The 21923-nt window shown below is 36.6% G+C and overlaps 1 protein-coding gene and 1 pseudogene across 2 annotated transcripts in view; one reads left to right on the top strand and one right to left on the bottom strand.

The window, feature by feature from the left end:
* The window catches only part of Spidr (scaffold protein involved in DNA repair), a 392656-nt gene that overhangs the window by 119388 nt on the left and 251345 nt on the right, over positions 1-21923 (top strand). The window contains exon 6 of one of the 2 annotated variants that reach the window (XM_026395186.2): positions 18740-18993. The exons of the other annotated variant lie outside the window; for it this stretch is intronic. Coding sequence (XP_026250971.1) covers positions 18740-18993 — 254 coding nt within the window. The remainder of the gene's footprint in view (positions 1-18739; positions 18994-21923) is intronic. 2 annotated transcript variants of the gene reach the window in all.
* On the bottom strand, positions 4066-4182 carry LOC113187431 (small nucleolar RNA SNORA51; annotated as a pseudogene).

Genomic DNA, 21923 nt, shown 5'->3' with positions numbered 1-21923 from the left:
GCATAGGATTTTAATTCTTTGCCTTGAATATAAATAATGCCTAACTCATAACAGAAAGAGCTATGTCTTGCGTCTGATTTATATATATAACGAACAGATTTATTTTTAAAATATGCTTTCATGTTTGCTTCTTTACCCAGGCATTGAGTGAAGGTCTGAGTTGAGAAATCTTCAGCTTCCACCAGATTGAGGTCAACTGCTACCACTGTCTGAGGCTGGGAGTAGGTGGCCTTTGAGAAACACTCATGGCCATATCTGACTGAGTATGTTTTGAAACACAGAGTATGACCACTTAGGTTATATCATAGTTGTATCAGAATTCCACAGTTGCACACTATTTTCCTTGGAGAAAGGGTTGCTTTTCTTTCTTTTCATCTGTGATCACTGCACGCCGGACACACAAGGACATCAGAGGCCGTGGGACTGCACTGCCAGTCAGGATGCCTGCTGTGTGTGCTGAGTAGACCTAGCAGCCTTCATCTCTCCACTCTTTTCTCCCCTCAGCTACTGCTTGGTGAACTTTGACTGATCAGCAGGTTCCTTTCTTGAGCATTATAATTTCTCTTTCCCTTCTTTTCTCTTTGTGTATACATTTGTCCAGTATTTCTTACCTTCCCTTTGGATTTCTCAGAGTGGTGCATTGGGTGTGAGGATGAGATGGAAGGGTACTTTTGTAAATCTCTTAACAGACTTGATTTCTTGTTCCCATTGAGCTGTGATTTGAGGTTGGAAATACATATTTGGTTTGGGGAAGGTGAGCCAAGTGGCTTACAGAGGCATAACTGGGTGTAGCTTGTTAAACCAGTTTACCTCAGAAAAGTTTTTTTTTTTTCTTCCCCTTGAATGTGTGAGAAAATTTATAGCTTTTGTTTTCCCTCTCACTGGTTCTGATTTTCATGGATAAAGTTTCAGTCACAAAAAGCACACCATGTAAACAATGAAAATACATCTCTTATCAGTTTAAGCCTTTCTATTGTCTGCCATAGTGTTGCTTTTATTAATTTTAATCCCAGAAGAACATATAATTCTGTTAGCAGCTGGGAGTCTGCTATAGGCTACAGTTTTGTTTATTTGCTTTCCCTTTTCACACAACCAGTTAAGTTCTTGATAAACAGTAAGAGAACAGCCTTCATTAAAGGGGTATGTTTTTTTGTGATTCTACTAGAGTATAAGGACCATGTAAATAAGGCCTTTGGTCCCCTTGCCATAGCTGTTGGACCCTGAATGGTTCTTGATACACTGCAGGCACTTAATTAATTTGTTAAACAAATAAATCCCACTTTCTGATAACTAGATTTTTTGGTATATGAGCTACCAGTTATTTTTCATTCCCCTCAAGTTTTAAGACAGTCTTCGTTTTGGTGATTCAATTGCCATGGCATATACTCAGCAGCATTTTTCTTGTTACCCACTGTCCAACGTCTTTAAAAAACAGTTAGTGGTTTGTATGGGACTGAAAAGCTTTTAAGGAGTCAGGGCCTTATAATTCTGTTCTTTCCTCCTGACGCTACTGACTGTTCTCATTTATAGTGTGACTTTAAGAAAGGGAAGCTGAACCCAGGATAGATTGTGTGAACTTAGCGTAGCACTGCTTTGTGATCTCATAAGATCCTACAAGGGCAGGTCTGGGCCTGGTCAGTAATTGGATGCAGGGCCTCAGAGAGCAGAGACTAGCACCTGACAGGATATGGCATGGGGGAGCACACCTAGCCTTCAAGTCGGGGCACGGCCAGCACCTACCCACACAACACTGGACGCTTGACAAGGGGTCTTCATAGAGGCAGCTCAGCACACCTTTTGTATTATCTGAAACCAAAGACTCAAGACTTTGTTTTTTTGCATGAAACATGAATCGAGTGAGCAGTTTTCTGTACTATAATGGGTTATATCGAAGAGAAATTTTAGTTTAGTCACTATCCTCCTCTCTTATTTCTACAGGCTAGAAAAGCATTTGGCTACAAAGGCGTCAATGAAAAAATAAAGAGATGATTACATATTGGTGTATTCCACTGTTGTTCCTGGTGTGACCGTCCTATAAAGTTTAGAATTAAAACCTTTAATTTCTGAATATTAAAAAGCAGTGTTTCATCTGACTTATTTGTTTAATTTGTCATTGAGGCAGCTTTACTACTGAAGCACTTTTTGATCTTGCAGTTAGACTGAAACTTCTTTCTAATTTTGTTCATCCAGAAAGCATTGTAGACTTTCATACATGGATGTACATGAAGATTCGCTTTACAGGATTTGGGACACTTTACTTTGGGTACTTCAAGTATTTAGGGCAATCACTTACCAGAATCTTTTCTGAACATTTTATGAAAAAAAATGTAGATACAATTATCTATAATTATAGATAGCTTAAAGAGTATCAGATGAATTGCATGAAACATTCTATTAAATTACTAACTTTTAAATTTAAAGTTTATGGTAATTATTTAAAAGGTTTTAATTTTAGTTTTTTTTTTTAAAGAGTGATATTGCTGATTATCCATCTGTTTAGAAAATTGTAGGATTTTTGTATTACTGGTTTTTCTGTCAGCTCACAGAACTATATGCATGTGTTACTCGTTCTATCCTTGCCCCCTTCCCATAAAGTTGCATACATTATCCTCAAGATGAGAATTTTTTTTTTATCATCTTGGTAGCACAGAATTATAGAATATCAAAGGATCCCCAAAAGGAATGGAAGTCAGAGTTCTTGTGACTCTTAATGGAGTCACATCCTGTGGAAGTTTGTGGTGAGACCACAGTCATAGAAATGCACCTTAACCATCAGGGCATTAGGCACCACTGCTTAGTGGGTTGGGGTAGTTCCTCATGGCGCAACATGAGGGGCTCCTACTTCTTCTTTAGTGGCCTTTGCCAAGAAAGCTATTTCCATCTTCTGGCCAGGAGTTCTGTCTCTGCTGGTCATGTGATCATTTAAAATGCTCAGTAGTATCTTCTTTCCCCTTTTCTTTGCTTCTGAATATGTAGTCTATTTCAATTAGCAGCATCTGCCTATAACTGAAGCCCATTGAGTCTAGACTGTTTACTAAAACATTGCATTGGTGACTCATGAATGTTAATATGTTTGTGTTTAATCTAGACGATTTAAGAAATGTTTCTGGCCAGGTATGGTGTCACATTCCTGTAATCCCAGAGACTGGAGAGGCTGAGACAGGAAAATCTCCAAACAAAGGACTGGGGATATACCACAATGTAAATCACACCTGAATTCCATCCATAGTACCAGCAAAGAAATGTTTCAGTATTTCTTAATCTGCTGATTTTGCAATGACAACAGATATCCCTAGTTACTTAGCTCAGAATAATGTGGCTCTCATATTAGTGTAGCTTTCTGTTAGACTCTCGCTCTATTTTTTGTTGTTTCTCCTCCCCTCATTTTGTTTTGTGTTTTGTTTGTTTGGTTGGCTTTTGGTTTTTGGTAGCAAGGATTGAAACAGGGGAGCTTAACATCTGAGCCACATTCCCAGCCCCTTTTTTATTTTTTAGTTTGAGACAGGATCTAGCTCAGTTGCTTAGGGCTTCGCTATGTTGCTGAGGATGGCTTTGAAATTGTAGTCCTCCTGCCTCAGCCTCCTAAGCCTCTGGGTTTACAGTCGTTCGCCTCCATGCCTTGTTAAATGTTAAATGTCTTTGGGAAATGAATGTCTCGATCCTCTAGATAGCTTTTATACCTCCCCACTTTAAATTTACTAAATTTTAGATATTTTTAATAACAAATTAACACATATCCATGGGAAAAATTCCACTTAGAACAGTGGTTAAAGGGAGAAATAAACATCACTGCACCCAAAAGTAACCATAGTTGTTTCTTGTGTAGTCTTCAAGAACATTCTGTGAAGATAAGAGCATTTGTATGTGTGTGCCTCTATATATTTTTGTTTGATTGTACCTTAAGGTCTTACCTATATGCTTAGCTTTTGTGATTTTCTGTATCCTTATCATGGTTTATGGATCTACAAATGTTCTTTTTAGTGTTATTTCATGTTTTCTTATATAATACCACAACTAGTCCTTGATTAGTGGACAATTCTAGTTTGCTTTTCACCCCCTTCAACTCCATTTCTCCCCATACATAATTCAGAACAGGCATATAAGGCCTCAAATGAGGTAGATTTACTCTGTCTGCTCTTTTTATACAGTCAGTGTAAGAACACAGCCTCACCAGAGAACACTCTCCCCCTTTTTTTGCCCTACAAACTAGGTTATGATGTGTGTGTGTAATTGAATTAATATGGCCTGTAAGTGGAATCTATAGACTGAAAGTACCACATTTTTAATTTTGACACACATTGTTATTAGTGTCCCAGTATGGTCACAGTGATTTATTCTGTGCCTTAGTAGCCATTCAAGTCATGCATCTCCATGATGGTCACTTGTGTGTGATTTCCTTTGAATGCCAGTTTGCATCCTTTGCTCATTTTTCCATGGGGTTGCTTACCTTTTCTAATTGATTCATTGGAGTTTTTGATTATGTTAAACAAAACTAGCTGCTTGTTAATCATAGCAGATTTTTTTCATTTTATTTGTATGTATATAGTGGTGTTTTGTTTTGTTCTGTTTTGTTTGATACTGAGGATTGAACCCAGGGGCACTTAACCATTGAGCCACATCCCCACCCCTTTTTGGTATTTTATTTAGAGAGAGAGTCTCATTAAGTTTCTTAGGGCCTCGCTAAGTTGCTAAGGCTGGCTTTGAACACTTGACTCTCCTTCCTCAGCCTCCCCAGCCACTGAGATTACAGGCATGTGCCACCGCTCCATGTATAGTGTTTTAAAACCAGTTTGTTCATCTTTTGATTTGTTTCCAGTCAGGTAAGGTTTTGTATACAAGTTTTAAATTTTTATGTAGTTATTCATTTTTTATGGACCTTTTTGTGTTTTATGTCTTACTAGAAAGACCTTTTTTGCTATTTTAGAATAATTTTGAAATATGTTCCTATTTTATCTCTTTGTCAAAACTATCTTCACATTTTGCTACTTTGGGAGGTTATTTTAGTATAAACAGAGAGGTTTAACAATATGTGTCAAAATTAAAAATGTGATGCTTTCAATCTATAGATTCTACTTATAGGCCATATTAATTATTTTTTTCTTTGATGATGATAATGATGATGATGATATTGTTATTATTGGTTTTTTTTGTTTGTTTGTTTTTCTCCAGGTAGATAGCAAGTTGTCTTTTAAGTCTATTTTTTGACCCACTCTTTATTGGTATTTTTGTGTGTGTATATCTTATTTGTATTTTTATCTGGTTCTGAAATTTCAATGATTTGTCTATTTCTGAGTTAGTACCAGGCTTTTAATTGCAGTAGCTTTACAGTGTATTTTCTCTTAGAAGTTGTTGCCTTTTATTTTCTTTTTTAAAAATATTCTTGCTTGAATAAACAAAAAAGCTAGAGGGACATCCTTTAAACATAGTGGGGTGATTCTGCTTAGATTAAGCAAGTTGTCATGTATTTCATATATACCCATATATTAATTTTTTTCTGGACCTAAGACTTATAGTTAATGAATTGTCTTGAAGTTTGGTGAGGATGTCAGCTACCTGCAGCATGGGGAGGTGGGATGCTATTTTGGAAGGCTGGAATTGGGCCTGGGGAGAAGTGGGCTTGTCCCTGCTGCATTATGTGATTTCTGTGGGAGTTTGAGCAGGTCATGGAACTGTCCCCTGTGTTTCCTCATTTCCATAGGTTGACATTTCCCAGCACATTTTATTGACATTGATACATCGAAAGTAGTTTTCCATCACTATTTTTCACTGAGCTATTATGAGGAACAAGTGAATTAATACATGCATACATCCTTTAAAACTGGAAAGGCAAGGAGAAGAACTTGATGACGATGATGATGATATTGTTTTTATTGTTTTATTTTACTTTAGTTGAAGGAAGTCTTGTTGCTCCAGAAAATGAGGAAGTAGAATGATGTATATGGGTTTGCTGCTATAGCCCAGACCACTCATTCACCAATTTTTGCTGTATTCTCTCTGATGAGGGAATGTATAGATAGGTTGAATCCTTGGAACGCAAGAAGGACTCAGGAGAGGCACTCAGGGTGTGAATGATGAAGCATATTATAGTGCAGGAAGAGACATGATGCCCATTAAGCAATAAAGAACATGGTGTGAAACCTGATAGCAGGTCAGAGATTCTAGAGAACAGCCCTCAGGGTTGACAGTCCCACAAGTAGAGTCTGGAGGAAGCCATGCAAGGCCTTGTAAACCATTGTCAGAAATTTGAATAGTATTCCAAGTGTCCCTGACAGTCATTTATGGAATCTGAAGGAGAGTGTAATGATTTATTTACAGTAAGAAGTTATTTTGATTGTGGTGGGGATGATGGATCAAAGGTGGGATGCACAGGAGTGAAGCAGAGACCAGCATGGAAGTATAACTAACTGTGGTGGACAGGATACAGAGAAGGTTGCGCTTGATCTGGTTTTAGAAGTGGAATTTAACTGATGAATTAATGATTTATGGATTTCTGATTTGAGCACCTGGGTGGAATGTGGTATTGCATACTGGTAACAGGGATACTGAGGTCAACAACTAATTTGAGGAATATATTAAAATTTAATTTTGAGCTTTTCAAATTGAAGTATTTGTGAATCTGTGGGTTAACTCATCTGAAAATAGATGGACAACTCTGAAATGGAGAGGAGTCTGCACAGATATTTGCAGTGAATTCCTATGGGTTTTCTCTACATTACCATTTTCCGTAGTCAAATCCCTTCTGTGTGCAGCCTCCAGAACAATCTTCTCAAAGTACCTCCAGAGTTCATCTTCCTTGCCTGTTCAGAAATCATCCAAAATCATTATTTTATAAGAAAAATCATCCTCAGTTTTCTGCAGAGGATTTCTAAACTCTTAAATTTGACAGTCAAGATGATCCACAGCCTGTTCTTGCTCAGTTTGTACCATTATGTTGTTTTTATTATTTTTGCCTTTTAACATTTTTTATTGGTTCATAATAGTTATATAAAAATTTAGGATTTGACATATTTATGAATTCATGGAGTATAGTTTGCTCCACTTAATCCCCAGAAGTTACATTTACCTTTCCTCTTCTTCCTCCCCCTATTTCCTTTCTCAAAAATAGGTGTCTGGTGGATATACCTGATGGTGAAACTCACTGTAGTATATTTATATTTGTACATTGGAACGTTAGGTCAGAGTCATTCCACTGTTTTTCCCTTATCCCATCCCTCTCCCTTTCTTCTCAATCCCATTCTTCTGTTCCCCGATCATTCTTTTATTTTGATAGCATTCCCCCCATTTATTTTCCCTGTCTTGCTCCCCCCACCAATTTTAGACTAGCTTCCATCTATCAAAGAAAACATTCAACCCTTGACTTTCTGCATCTGGCTTACTTCCCTTAATATGATGTCCTCTAGTTCCATCCATTTACCAGCAAATGACATAATTTCCATTCTTCTTAATGGCTGAGTAGTATTCCATTGTGTATATATACCACATTTTCAGTATTTATATTCTTCTGTTGAAGGACATCCATAATCTGGCTATTGTGAATTGTGAATAAATACTGATGTGGCTGTGTCCCTTACAAGAATACAAGAATTACTTGTATTCTTGATGACTGTCATTCTAACAAGAGTGAGATGAAATTTGAATGTAGATTTTGATTTTCATTTTCCTGACTACAATGGATATTGAACATTTTTTCATATATTTGTTGGTCATTTTTACTTCTTCTTTTGAGGTATGTGTGTATAGTTCTTTTGCCCATTTATTGGGTTATTTGCTTTTCTGGTGTTGACTTTTTTGAGTTCCTTTTATATTTGGGAATTAATCCCCTTTCAGAGGAGCAAGTGGTGTGACTTACTTCTCAACATGGACTCTCAACTTTAATTTCTCTGAACTTGTTTATATGCCACTAATATTCATTGTCCTTTTCAGCCTGATCTGCTTTCTTCTCTCCTTTTGCATCTACATCAAAGAATTATGGAATACTGAGCCCAGTATATATTTTATCTCTTCCAGAGTATCTACTGGTTCAGATCAGCCAGAATAAGGACTCCATTGTTTATCACTTTGGAATACTTCATATGAGCCATTCATATATTCTTTATTTTTCTTCAAGCTTTTTATGGAACTGTATCTTATTACATTTACTGTCTTGCATAATACCTTACACATGATGTGTACTGAATAAATATTTGTTTAAGGGAATATTTTCTATATGTAGGGATATGTAACAGATAGTTAGCCTGCTTGTTTTAAAAGAAACTTACTGGAACAATGTTCTCTATCCTAAGTCAAATAAACTAAGCCTTAAGGCAGCCCTCTAAACCTTCCCACCAGTAGCTTATAATCTTTTGCAGTTTAGGTTCCACTTCCCATACTCTATTTTGAATTAAAACTGGAAAAAACAGAATCTTATTGGCTCAGTTTTGGACAGTAATGTACATGAAGGGATGCAACCCTGACTCCTGAAAGTGATCTGAGAGTAGGCACACAGCTGCTGAGATTGGGAGGCCCTCTGGCCACCTGGAGGTTCAAGGCTGCCCCTGTGTGAATAAGTTGACTGGTTGTCTGAAAAGAGGAGTCAGAAGTAAGTTGTACTAGATGTCTTTCACAACCAACTAGAAACTAGGTCAATATTGAACACTTTATGGTTTTGGTAAATTTTGACTTGCACCAAAGACAGGTTGTCATGGAAACAGGACCAGGTGGTTGCCTTTAGTAATAGGTTTCACAGGAACTGCTTCTTGTTCATATTTTAGCCTTGTCAATTATGCTCTTTGTAATTAATGTGAACCATCAAAGTTAATTTATAGCTGATATTAATTACTAATTAATGTTAATTGAATTTATTGTTAGTGTTAACCCTAATTATCAATATTAAGTAATTTTAATGTTACTTCATTAATATATTCACCATTCCAAAGTTACTTGTATCAGTAAAAAAGAACCTCATGTAATAATGTTATTATATTTTAAATATTAGCAAATTATGACAAGAGCTATATATTCACTTTTTGCTTGGTGAACACTGCAGTTGTTTTTCTGTTATAAAAGATCCTTATTTATACTTCTGTATTAGTGCTACAACTGGACTTTTTAAAAATGAAGAAAATAAGCCAGGAGCAGTGTGACATGACTGTAGTCCTGGCTGCTTGAGAAGCTGAGGCAGGAAGATCACAGATAGAAGCCCAGTCTGGGCAATTTAGTAAGACCCTGTCTCAAAATAAAAAAGAAAAAGGGCTGGAGATGTAGCTCAGTGGTAAAGAGTACCTCTGAGTTTGATCCCTAGGTAGGTAGATAGATGAAAGATAATCCTTTATGAAAGTTTTAAGATTACTTGGTTAGCCTTACAAAGCTAGCAGGAAAAAAGATGGAAAGTATTAAGAGCTTTTAATTTTTTAAAAAAATCTTTGGTACTGGAAATTAATGATCTATACAAGGTGATTCATTTCTTATTAACAATTTTTGTAAAGAATAAAATTTCCAACCAAAATTTATCCAAGTGCTTTGGGTTGCTGTATAGCAGTAGGCAACCTATCAAGAATAATAATATAGGGGCTGGGGTTGTGGCTAAGTGGTAGCACACTTGCCTGGCATGCATGAGGCACTGGGTTCGTTCTTGGCACCACACACAAATAAATAAATAAATAAAGAAGGCCCATCAACAACTTCAAAATATTAAAAAGAAGAAGAAGAAGAAGAAGAATATATTGGTGGAAAGAATTTTCCTGAAGTACTAGAAAAAATGTCAGTGTGTATATTGCATTCTTCCTCTGTCATGGTTAAGTTTTAATAATAATTTTCTAGCAATATTCTCTATGTAGCACACAGATCCTGGTGATTAAAAAAAAATTAATCGACTCTCCTAAGAGACAAATGGGTAAAGGATATTCACTGAAGAAATACAAAGCAGTACACAAATGCAAAGATGTTTAACACTATTAATGATCAGGGACATGCATATATAAACAAAAGAGAAATACCATTTCATATCCATCAGATCGATAAAAATGTATACATTTAAAATTACTCAGTGATGCTAACTATGTGTCATAGATTTCAAACACTGCTGGTGGACTTATCTTTCAGTATAGTGCTATTAAATTCTTCTCTGAGGAAATTTATTTGGACTTCATGTGAACTTCAATATTGTCATGTCAGTTGTGTGTTGCTGAGCAAATATGTCTTTGTATGTCATCCTTTCTGTGAAAGGAAATAAAATGTGTATGTTTAAGCTTCCTAAAAGAATTATCAGATCTACAATTTTCACCTCATCTCCCATCTGTCCTTCAAAGCATATTTTACCAAGGTCCATAGATTTCTTATATCTGTATAACTCCCTTTTGTCAAATCAAAACCACCTTTATCGCTCTCTACCTGAAGACAGCTTAGGTATTGATGATATTCCCAAGGTTCCAACCTGGCCTTTCTCTTCTTACTTCCATGGACAACCTTCTGCAACTTTTCTGCCTTCACATTTTGTTTTTATTCTTATCATTCCTAGAACTTTATCTCCATACCACACAATTCTTAAAACTTCTGACACGCCGAGCAGCTGCCTGTTGGTCAGTTTTGCTCCAGCCATTCCACAGGTATCACAACATTAACACATAAAAACCAAATTCAGTGTTAACAACTCACCCTCCACATGTATTTCCCAAATTTTCTTTCTAGGTGCATATCTCCCTTAATTATTGCCCAAACTGGATGCCTGGGGTCTTCCTAGACTTAACACTCATTCTCATTCCTAACAAGAGTGGTTGTATTGATTTCCTTCAAATCTGCCTCTCTCTGTTTCTACTACTATTCATACCCTTTTTGTGTTTGGGTCTGATTATGGAAGAGCCTTTTAGCTTCCTGCATTTCCAACCTGCTGGCATGGTTCCTGTTTGTATTATTGTCTGATAATCATTTTCCATGTTAGCATCTGCTAACATGATGATGTTGTTAGTCCTTTTAGACCTGCCATTGGCACCCCTCTGCTTCAGAGTAAAGCAGATACTGTTTTGGGTTTTCAAAGGCCATTCTGCAGCCTCATCTCTTAACAGTTCTTGCAGATTTTCCTGCATGTCTTCTGTTCTCCCTGTTCACTGTTTTTTTCTTTCCCTGCCTTCTTAACTTCCACTTATTAACATTCCACTTCAGGTGGCAGATCCTGGGAAACAAAACTTTCTGATGCTTTACCTAATCTCTTTACTCCCCTTATCTTTGTTCCCCACCTGACTTTGTTCCTCTTCTACATTATTGGAGTTCAATTCATACCTCTATTGCAATACTCCTACCACAGTGTTTTATAACTGTTTGTGTGTGACCTCCCTCATCCCCATGGAGTGCTATGAATCCTCTTCACATTTGCATGTGAGTCCCCAGCATAGTCTGCCTGTGGTTGTTTTTTTGTTGACTTATTTTGGCAAAAGTATCTGGAGAAATATTTGATTGTCATGACTGGTGGGTATGGTGCTACTGTCACCTAGTGGGTGGGCCATCTAGCCAGGGATGCTATTCGGTACCCTAGAATGCACAGTATGGCCCCTGTTACCATGTCCAGCCACAGATGGCAATAGTGTTGAAGCTCATAGACTTCTAGAATGAAGCACAAAGTACTTTATCTTAAGAAAAAGATTGAACAAAAAGATGAAATTACTTAAATATGGATTTCTCAAGTAATGTATAAAGTTTCTCAATGGCAAGCAGCTTTATTTGCAGTCTAAACTTCTCTGGTTCTTTTGGTGGGTCATAGTTAATATTTATTGAGAAGCTGTCTTCTGGAGTAAACATTCCCTGGTGCTTAATTAATGGGTGAGCCAGTAGTTATAGTGATCTAGAAACAAACCCAAAGGGTGTAAAGGTAATGGAACTAAGCTCTGCATTTGCTTTAGAACTTCTTCTTTTTAGAAATTATTAAAGTGTCTAATAGCAGGTAACCACACAAGCAGTATTTTTGATGAGGTATACGGATGGACAATGTCTTTTTTAAAGACTCTTAAAAAGGGCTTACTTGCTTAACTATGCAATCCCCAGAAAATGCAAAATGTGATAAGCCTTCATGTAAGTTAATTATGAAAACTCTAGAGCTGCCCCTAAAACCAGCATACATGTGTGCATATGTACCCACAAACATGTCCTCTTTGCCATTTTACCCAAGTGCCTGCTACATTGCCAGGGACACAGTTCATATTAATACATCAAAGTAGATGGGACTCCTCATGAGGAAGATTATGCTTGAATTATGAGTTGATAGGGTTCAGGAAACCCATTCAACTAAGTGCAATTCACTTTTAATATATGATTGCTATAGCACTAAAATAGGTGGGGCTGCCAGTACACTGGACAGTTAGAATATGGAAGGATAAAAGTCAACAAATAATGACTTAACATTACATCTCAAAGCCCTAGAAAAAGAACAAATCAACACCAAATGCAGGAGAAGAAAGGAAATAATAAAAATCAGAGATGAAATCAACAAAATTGAAAAAAAGGAAACAATTGACAAAACTGACTAAATAGTAGTTGGTTCTTTGAAAAAAGGATGATATACACAATTTAAACAGATCAATCCTTTTTCTGTGTCTATTGAGATGATCATACTTTGAGTGTATTGATGTGATGAATTGCATTTATTGATTTCCATATGTTGGACCATCCTTGCATCCATGGAATGAACCCCATTTGATCGTGGTATACTATCTTTATGATATGTTTTTGCATTCTATTTGCCAAATTTTATTTTATTGAAGTTTTCTTTTTTTGATGTGTCTTTGTGTGGTTTTGGAATCAGGGTGATATTGGCCTCATAGAATGAGTTTGGAAGTGCTCCCTCTTTTTCTTTTTTTCTGAAATAAATTGAGTATTGGTATTAGTTCTTCTTTAAAGATCTTGTAGAACTCAGCTGTGTATCCATCCAATCCTGGGCTTTTCTTGGTTGGTAGACTTCTGATGGTGTCTTCTGTTTGATCACTTGAAATTGATCTGTTTAAATTGTGTATATCATCCTGATTCAATCTGGGCAAATCATATGACTCTAGAAATTTGTTGATGCCTTTGATATTTTCTATTGGAGTACATTTTTTCAAAATAATTTCTAATTATCTTATGTATTTCTGTAGTATCTGTTGTGATATTTCCTTTTTCATCAGGTATGTTAGCAATTTGAGTTTTTTCTCTCCTTCTCTTCGTTACCATGGCTAAGGGTTTGTCAATTTTATTTGTTTTTTCAAAGAACCAACTGTTATTTAGTCAGTTTTGTCAATGTTTCCCTTTTTTTTCAATTTTGTTGATTTCATCTCTGATTTTAATTATTTCCTTTCTTCTCCTGCATTTGGTGTTGATTTGTTCTTTTTCTAGGGCTTTGAGATGTAATGTTAAGTCATTATTTGTTGACTTTTTCTTCTTTTAAGGAATGAACTCCATGCAATGAACTTTCCTCTTAGAACTGCTTTCATAGTGTCCCAGAGATTTCTGTATGTTGTATCTGTGTTCTCATTCACCTCTAAGAATTTTTTAATCTCCTCCCTGATGTGTTTTACAACCCATAGTTCATTCAGTAGCATATTATGTAGTCTCCAGGTGTGGGAGTAGTCTTCATTTTTTATTTTATTATTGATTTCTAATCTCATTCCATTATGATCTGATAGAATGCAAACTAGTATTTCTACTTTTTTATATTTGCTAAGAGTTACTTTGTGGCATAATATATGGTCTATTTTAGAGAAGAATCCATGTGTTGCTGAGAAGAAAGTTTATTCACTTGTTGAAGGATGAAATATTCTGTAGATGTTAGTTAAGTCTAAGTTATTGATTGTATTATTGAGTTCTATAGTTTCTTTGTTTAGCTTTTGTTTGGAAGATCTATCCAGTGATGAAAGAGATGTGTTGAAGTCAATTAAGAATTGTTGTTTTTTTGTCTGTTTGACTCTTGAACTTGAGAAGAATTTGATGAACATAGATGTTCCATTGTTTGGGGCATATATATTTATAATTGTTAAGTCTTTGTTGGTGTATGGTTCCCTTGAGCAGTATGTAGTATCCTTCTTTATCCCTTTTGATTAGCTTGAAGTCTACTTTATTTGATATGAGGGTGGAAATCCCTGCTTGCTTCCACAATCCATGTGAGTGGTATGATTTTTTTTCCCACCCTTTCACCATTGCTCTGTGGATATCTTTTCCTATGTTGGAGGTAGTCTTGGAGGCAGCATATTGTTGGGTCTTTTTTTTTTTTTTTTTGCTTCAATATGCTTGTCTTTCAATATGCTGTCTTTTGATTGGTGAGGTTAGGCCATTAACATTTGGGGTTATTATTGAGACATGAGTTGTATTCCCAGACATTTTTGTTTATTTGGTGTTTAACTTAGTTTCTCTTCTGATTAGTTTTCCTTTAGTATAATACCTCCCCCTGCTGATTTTCATCATTATTTTTCTTATTGGAATATTTTGTTGAGGATATCCTATAGTGCAGGCTTTCTAGTTGTAAATTCTTTTAACTTTTGTTTATCACAGAAGTTTTTTATTTCATCATCAAATCTAAAGCTTAATTTTGCTGGATATAAGATTTTTGGTTAGCATCCATTTTCTTTCAGAGCTTGGTATATGTCGTTTCATGATCTCCTGGCTTTGAGAGTCTGCGTTGAAAATTTTTCTGATATATACATTGGTCTCCTCCTATTTGTGATCTGTTTCCTCTCTCTTAGGGCTTTTTTTTTTTTTATTGGTTGTTCACAACATTACAAAGCTCTTGACATATCATATTTCATACTCTCTTAGGGCTTTTAAGATTCTATCCTTGGGGCTAGAGTTGTGGCTCAGTGGTAGAGCGCTTGCCTAGCATGTGCGAGGCCCTGGGTTCGATCCTCAGCACCACATAAAAATAAATAAAAATAAAGGTATTGTTTTTTTTTTAAAGATTTTATCCTTATTCTATATGCTAGGTATTTTCATTATAATGTGCCTTGGTGTAGCTGTGTAATTTTATACATTTGCTGTCCTGTAAGCATCTTGTATTTGGTTTTCCAAGTTATTCTTCATGCTTGGGAAACTTTCTGATATTATCTCATTGAAGAGATTGTGCATTCCTTTGGTTTGAAATTCTGTGCCTTCCTCTATCCCAATAACTCTTCCATTTAGTCTTTTGATGCTATTCTGTAATTCTTAGATATTCCGTTCATGGTTCCTTACCAACTTTACTGTGTGATCAATTTTATTTTCCATATTGTATACTTTGTCTTCATTATCTGATGTTCTTTCTTCCAAGTGATCTAATCTGTTGGCTATGTTTTCAATTGAGTATTTTATTCAGTTTATTGTTTCCTTTATTTCAAGGATTTCTAAGTGGGTTTTTTTTTTCAGAATCTATCTCTTTCTTGAAGTAATCTTTTGCTACCTATATTTTCTCTCTTATCTCTTTGTTAGAGTGATCAATTTTTGCCTGTATTTACTCATTTAGGTCATTCTTTAATTCACAGATCATTTTAATTATGAACCTTCTGAACTCCTTCTCTGACATTTCATCAACTTTGTTGTCCATGGGTTCTGTTATTGTAGTATCCTGGTTTGTTTGGGGCACTTTCCTTCCTTGTTTTTTCATGTTGTCTATGTGTCTTCCAATCTTGCAGTGCAGAATCTGAGATATTACACTTTCTACCCTTGTAGTATCCATACAGATTGTCTGAACCTCACCTTGATGTTGGGCTTCCAGACCCTGCTGGTGTCCCTCAGTGTATACTTCTGCAACTAAAGTGGTGGCGGCAATAGCCGAGGTAACTTGAGATAATAGTGGAGGTGCCCCAAGATGGATGCCGCATCTTACAGAGATGGGCCTGAAAGGTTGGGCCTTACAGTATTTGGGATGCCTGCTCTGTGATGCAGTTGCTTCTAGGCCCTGTCTGTTGTAGGGGCTGCTGCATGGGGTAGGCTATGGTGATGTCTGTAGTGTCTCAAGATTGAAGTGGTTTAGGCTTGGGCTCCCAGATTGGGAGCAGGGGTGTGGTGGACTCGAACCTACCCTGGCCTGGGTCCCACATATGTCCCTGTAGGTGGATTTGGGCCTGGCCTGGGCTCTGGCAGGGGTCTGTTGGTTGGAAGAGGCGGTCCTATGCCAGAGCCTGAGCTCCGGTAGAGATGTCTGCCAGTGGTGGGATGGACGCGGGCCTACTCAGAACCTGGGTCCCCACACAGGTTGGTGTGGGTGGATCTGCGGCAGTCCTGAGCTCAGGCAGGGGTCTGCTGGTCAGAATGGAAGGTCAGAAATTTGAGTAGGAGAAGGAAGAAACATTTTAGAGAATGGAGACAGTGATTCATTTTTAAAGAGTATTTATTTAGCCAATTGTGGCAGCCTACAGCTGTTACCCCAGCTACTCAGCAGGGCAAAGGATCACAGGTTCAAGGACAGACTGGGCAACTTAGTGAAAATCTATCTCAAAGTAAAATAAAAAGGTCTGGAGATGTAGCTTAGAGATAGAATGGTAATGGACTCAATCCCCAATACAGGGGCAAAAAAAAAGAAAAAAAAAGTTTCTGTTGATACTAGCAATTTCTCACTAGTCTCTGAAAACTATTTGGATTATGCTAGAAAAGTCAGGTTCTCATCTTTACCCTTACAGACTGCTTTGTGAAATCAAATGGTAAAAAATTAAAGATGCACTATTTTTTTATTTGATTTATAATAAAAGTTATTTAGATTCACATTAAATTTTAAAATCCAAATTTTTTTGTTTTTTATTTTTAAAAATTCTTTTTAGATGTACATGACAGTAAAATGTATTTTGACATATTATACATACAGAGTATAACTTATTCTAATTAGGATCTCATTCTTGTTATCATACATGATGTGGAATTTCACGGATTGTGTATTTTATATGAACTTAGGAAAGTTATAGCTGATCCATTCTGCTGTCTTACTGTCTTTCCTATTTCCATCCTCCCTCCCTTTCCTTCATTCCCCTTTGTCTAATCCAATGAACTTCTCTTCTCTCCACCACCCCCACTTATTGTATATTAGTTTCCACATATTAGAGAGAACATTTGATCTTTGTTTTTTCTGGACTGGCTTATTTCACTTAGCACAATAGTCTCCAGTACCAACCATTTACTGGCAAATGTCCTAATTTCATTCTTCTTTGTGGCTGATTTATTATTCCATTGTGTATATATACCACATTTTCCTTATCCATCGATCTGTTGAAGGGCATCTATGTTGGTTCCATAGCTTAGCTATTGTGAATTGAGCTGCTATAATATTGATGTGGCTGCATCACTGAATGTGCTGTTTCTGAGTCCCTCTCAGTATGAACCAAGGAAGGGTATAACTGGGTCAGATGGTGGTTCCATTCTAGGTTTTCTGAGGAGTGTCCATTACTGCTTTCCAGAGTGGTTGCACTAATTTGAAGTTCACTTATTGTTATTTGTTTTATATACACACACATACACACTTGCTGATGGACATTTATTTACTTATCTGTTACTTGTATATGGTGCTGAGAATTGAACCTAGTGCCCCATACATGCTAGACAAGCATTCAACCATTTAGCCACAACCCCAGTTCTGTTCCTTATATTCTTGACCATTGCCATTCTGACTAGAATGAGATGGAATCTCTGTGTAATATTAATTTGCATTTCTCTAATTGCTACAGATGTTGGACATTTTTTTCATATATTTGTTGACCATATTTATTTCTTCTTCTGTGAAGTGCCTGTTCAGGTCCTTTGTCCATCTATTGATTGGGCTATTTGTTTTTGTTTGTTTGTTTGTTTGTTTGTTGGTGTTATGGCTTTAAGTTCTGTGTATATCCTGGAAATTAATGTTCTGTCTGAGGTACAGGTGGCAAAGATTTTTTCCTATTCTATAGGCTCTCTTTTCACATTCTTGATTCTTTCCTTTGCTATGAAGAAGCTTTTTAGTTTGATGCCATCCCATTTATTGAATTCTGATTTTGCTGCTTGTTCTTTTAGGAGTCTTGTTGAGGAAATAAACTTTTAAGCCAACCTGAGAGTCGGGCCTTTCTTTCATCAGGCACAGGGTCTCTGGTCTAATGAATAGAATCCTTGATCCATTTTGAGTTGAGTTTTGTGCAGTGTGAGAGAAAGGGATTCAATTTCATTCCACTATATATGGATTTCCAGTTTTTGCAGCACCATTTGTTGAAGAGGCTATCTTTTCTCCAATATGTTTATGGTGACTTTGCCTGATATGAGGTAACTGTATTTATGTAGGTTTGTCTCTGTGTCTTCTATTTCAATCCTTTGGTCTTCTAGCCTGTTTTGATGCCAATCCCATCCTGTTTTTGTTACTCTAGTTCTATACTATAATTTGAGGTCTAGTATTGTGATGCTTCCTACATCACCTTTCTCCCTAAGAATTGCTTTGGCTATTCTGGGCCTCAAGAATTTTTTTTTTTTAATTAAGTGTTCACATTACAATGACTAGAGTCAACCTCTCATGTAGTTCTATTTGTTCAGTTTCAGAGACTGCCTATATGGGTTAAACATGTTTGCTAAAAGAAGATCGAAATATATTTATACTGATTTTGGTGGCCTCTATAAGATAATGTGTGTTTTACAATTGACATAACCTAATCTTATTTTATATTGGTTACTGTTGGATTTTGTGTCAAAACAGTCTAAGCTACAGATACTATATTTTAAATCTGTTTTAAGGAACATAATCATAAAGGAATAGAATTATAGGCTTGACTAAAGAATGTGGGCTTGACTAAAGAATACTTAATTGCATTTCTCTTAATTTTCCCAGCCAATTTCTGCAGAAATTTTGGAGTATTCATCAGATAGCAACAAAGAAGATGACTCAGAAAATGTCCTATTCATTGATTCAGAATCCCCTCACAAATACCACATGGAATATGGTTCTGATGCAAGACAGGTTATGGACAGCCAGTTCAACACAAGAGTGAAATCAACAGAGAGTGTCTTGTGTATACCCCAGAAGCATATAGCTAAGTTTCCCAGGACTCCAGAAAACTCATCAAAGAAGAAGAAACTTTTAAGGTTAAACTATATCTTTTTAAATACTTTATTCCCAGCTTTTCTCTTTCTTAAAACCCTGTAAATCTCAAATGTTAATTTTTAAAAATTTGTTTCCTTGGGAAGTAAATTTGGCAGAATAGAATTATAATACTGATAAGCAGTTATTGAAGTCCTAAATTCTGGAACTGATTTATGAAATTGTTCATTCAAGTTGAGTATTCATGGATTTCATTACAACTAGCTTACTTGATTGCTTTCCTGAATGGAGAATTGTTGTTGGGCTTATCAAACTTTCTTGTGGATCAGTGCTTCAGGTACTGTTTTAAACTCTAAAGGCAAGTATTCTATTCTTAAAAAAAAAAAGAGAAAAAAGTACATATAGATAGTACATATAATATCAGATTACTTTTATGGGTATTATGAGAGTGATTAGCTAGCTCTACACTGAAAATGCAAAAAGTATGAGAGAGCCAAGACTCAGGGACAGCAGTTGGTGTGTGTATAGAGAGCCATAGTGGAAAAATATACCTATCACTAGCATAGTAGGTGGTAATTTGGGCAGGCCAGGTAGATTGCATGGAACAGCCTATAGGGACCTGTCCCAACCCTGTGACTCTTTATTTGTCAAATAAGAATAAAACAATAGCAAATGATAAAAGCAAAAGTAGTAGACAGTTCTATGGAAAAGGAGTTTCTGTGGAATGTTAACATGGTCACGAAGAGCACAGTTGGATCCATGGATATTATCTTCTCCACATCAAAAGAAGACAAGACCCCTAAAGCACAAGAAATAGAACCAAGAATCAATAAGTGGATGCCCTCAAATTAAAAAGCTTCTGCACAACAAAGGGAGCAAGAGTGTAGAGAGAACCTACAGAATAGGAGAAAATCTTTGCCAGGTACTCCTCTGATAGGGGATTAATATCCCAAATATAAAAGGAACTCAAAAAAGTCAACACCAAAAAAGCAAATAACCCAATTAATGGGCAAAATAACTAAACACACACTCCTCAAAAGAAGTAAAAATGACCAACAAATATATGGAAAAAAATGTTCAACATCCATTGTAGTCAGGGAAATGCAAATCAAAATCTTCATTCAAATTTCATCTCACTCTTGTTAGAATGACAGTCATTAAGAATACAAGTAATAATAAATGGTGGCAAGGATGTAGGGGAAAAGGTACATACATACATGTGGCTTGGAAGCAAATTCTTTCTGTTCACTTCTATTTCAGTGAAATAAGAAATTCTTTTATCAGCTTATAGAGAGAGTGAAGAAAGATGTATAACAGTCATATTATAGGAGTAAATAGGCTGGGGAAATGCTCCAGGGTTGTCTGGGAGCAGTTGCCTTGAATTGAGCTTGAGATAGACCAGCCAGTGTGGATCCAACCCTGGGACTGCAAGTGTAAACAGACAGAGTGTGGGTAGTGTCCAGTTTTACCTTCAATAGAGTTGGCAGAAGTTCCAAGAAAGTAGTTATATTAATGGTTCATTAAAGCTAAAATAGATAAGGCAGGATTGAGTACATGCAGGGTGAAGATGGGTTGTAGAAGTCTGGGCAGGACCAATAGATGGGGGATGGGGAGAGATTTGTCAGGTGCTTTTAGAGTCAGGCTACTATGGGGTGATGGGTAACTTAGAATGGAGTTAATGGACAGAGACTGTCGGCAACTCTGAAGTTTAGAGAAAGACTGTGGAAGATGGATGCTGAGGTTGGTGAGGAACATAGTCTTGGATAGGAGTTCAAGGAATAGGGAGGTAGAGTCACCAAAGCCTCATGGGCACTGAAATCAACAGGAATGGTGGCCAGCAGACAGGAAAGGCCTTTGCGGTTGGTAGGGACAGCACAGAAGGTGCCTACCCCAAGTGCAGTGCAGGTAGGGTGGGCTAGAATCCAGGGAGGGTTCAAGAAGATCTTGAAGCAGCAGTGAAGAACAAGGCACTTTCCAGTCAGTCCCATTGATGAGAAAAGTGAGGACAAAAGAGCACTGTTTGTACTCAGTACTGGGGTGTACTGAGGGAAACAAAAAGGCGAATAGAGATGATTAAAGTAGCTTCAGCAATATGCAAATGTTACTTTCTTCTAGTGATTTCTAAGAAAAATTTAAGAAGTGTATTTTGCATTTTCCCTTTTAAAGTTGCTATTTACATATTTAAAAATCAAGGTACTTTGATGTGATTAGGACTGTCATCCCCAGGCATGGAAGATACACTGTTCTAATGAGACTTACTGTTCTTTTTTATTATTATTGATTTTTTTTAAAAGATTAAATGACAGCAGAATGCATTACAATTCTTATTACCATATATACCACAATTTTTCATATCTCCGGTTGTAGATAAAGTGTGTTGACACCAAATCATGTCTTCATACATATACTTTGGATAAGGATGTCCATCACATTCCACCATCCTTGCTAATCCCCTGTCCCTTCCCTTTCCCTCCCACCCCTCTGCCCTATCTAGAATTCATCTATTCCTCCCACACTCTCCCTCCCTACCCTACTATGAGTCAGCCTCATTATCTCAGAGAAAACATTTAGCATTTGTTTTTTGGGGATTGGCTAACTTCACTTAGCATTATCTTCTCCAAGGTCATCCATTTACCTGCAAATGCCATGATTTTATTCTCTTTTATTACTGAGTAATATTCCCTTGTGTATATAGGCCACATTTTTTTTATCCATTTATCCACTGAAGGGCATCTAGATTAGTTCCACAGTTTAGCTATTGTGAATTGTGTTGCTATAAACATTGTGCTGTGTTCCTATAGTATGCTGTTTTTAAGTCTTTTGGCTATAGACTGAGGAGAGGGATAGCTGGGTCAAATGGTGGTTCCATTCCCAGATTTCCAAGGAATCTCCATACTGCTTTCCATATTGGCTGTACCAATTTGCAGTCCCACCAGCAATGTAGGAGTGTACCTTTTCCCCCACATCCTCGCCA

Source organism: Urocitellus parryii, chromosome 7 (genome assembly GCF_045843805.1).
Source record: "Urocitellus parryii isolate mUroPar1 chromosome 7, mUroPar1.hap1, whole genome shotgun sequence".
Taxonomy (NCBI): domain Eukaryota; kingdom Metazoa; phylum Chordata; class Mammalia; order Rodentia; family Sciuridae; genus Urocitellus; species Urocitellus parryii.
The sequence above is the reverse complement of the archived record's forward strand: the minus strand, read 5'-3'. Positions and strand labels throughout refer to the sequence as shown.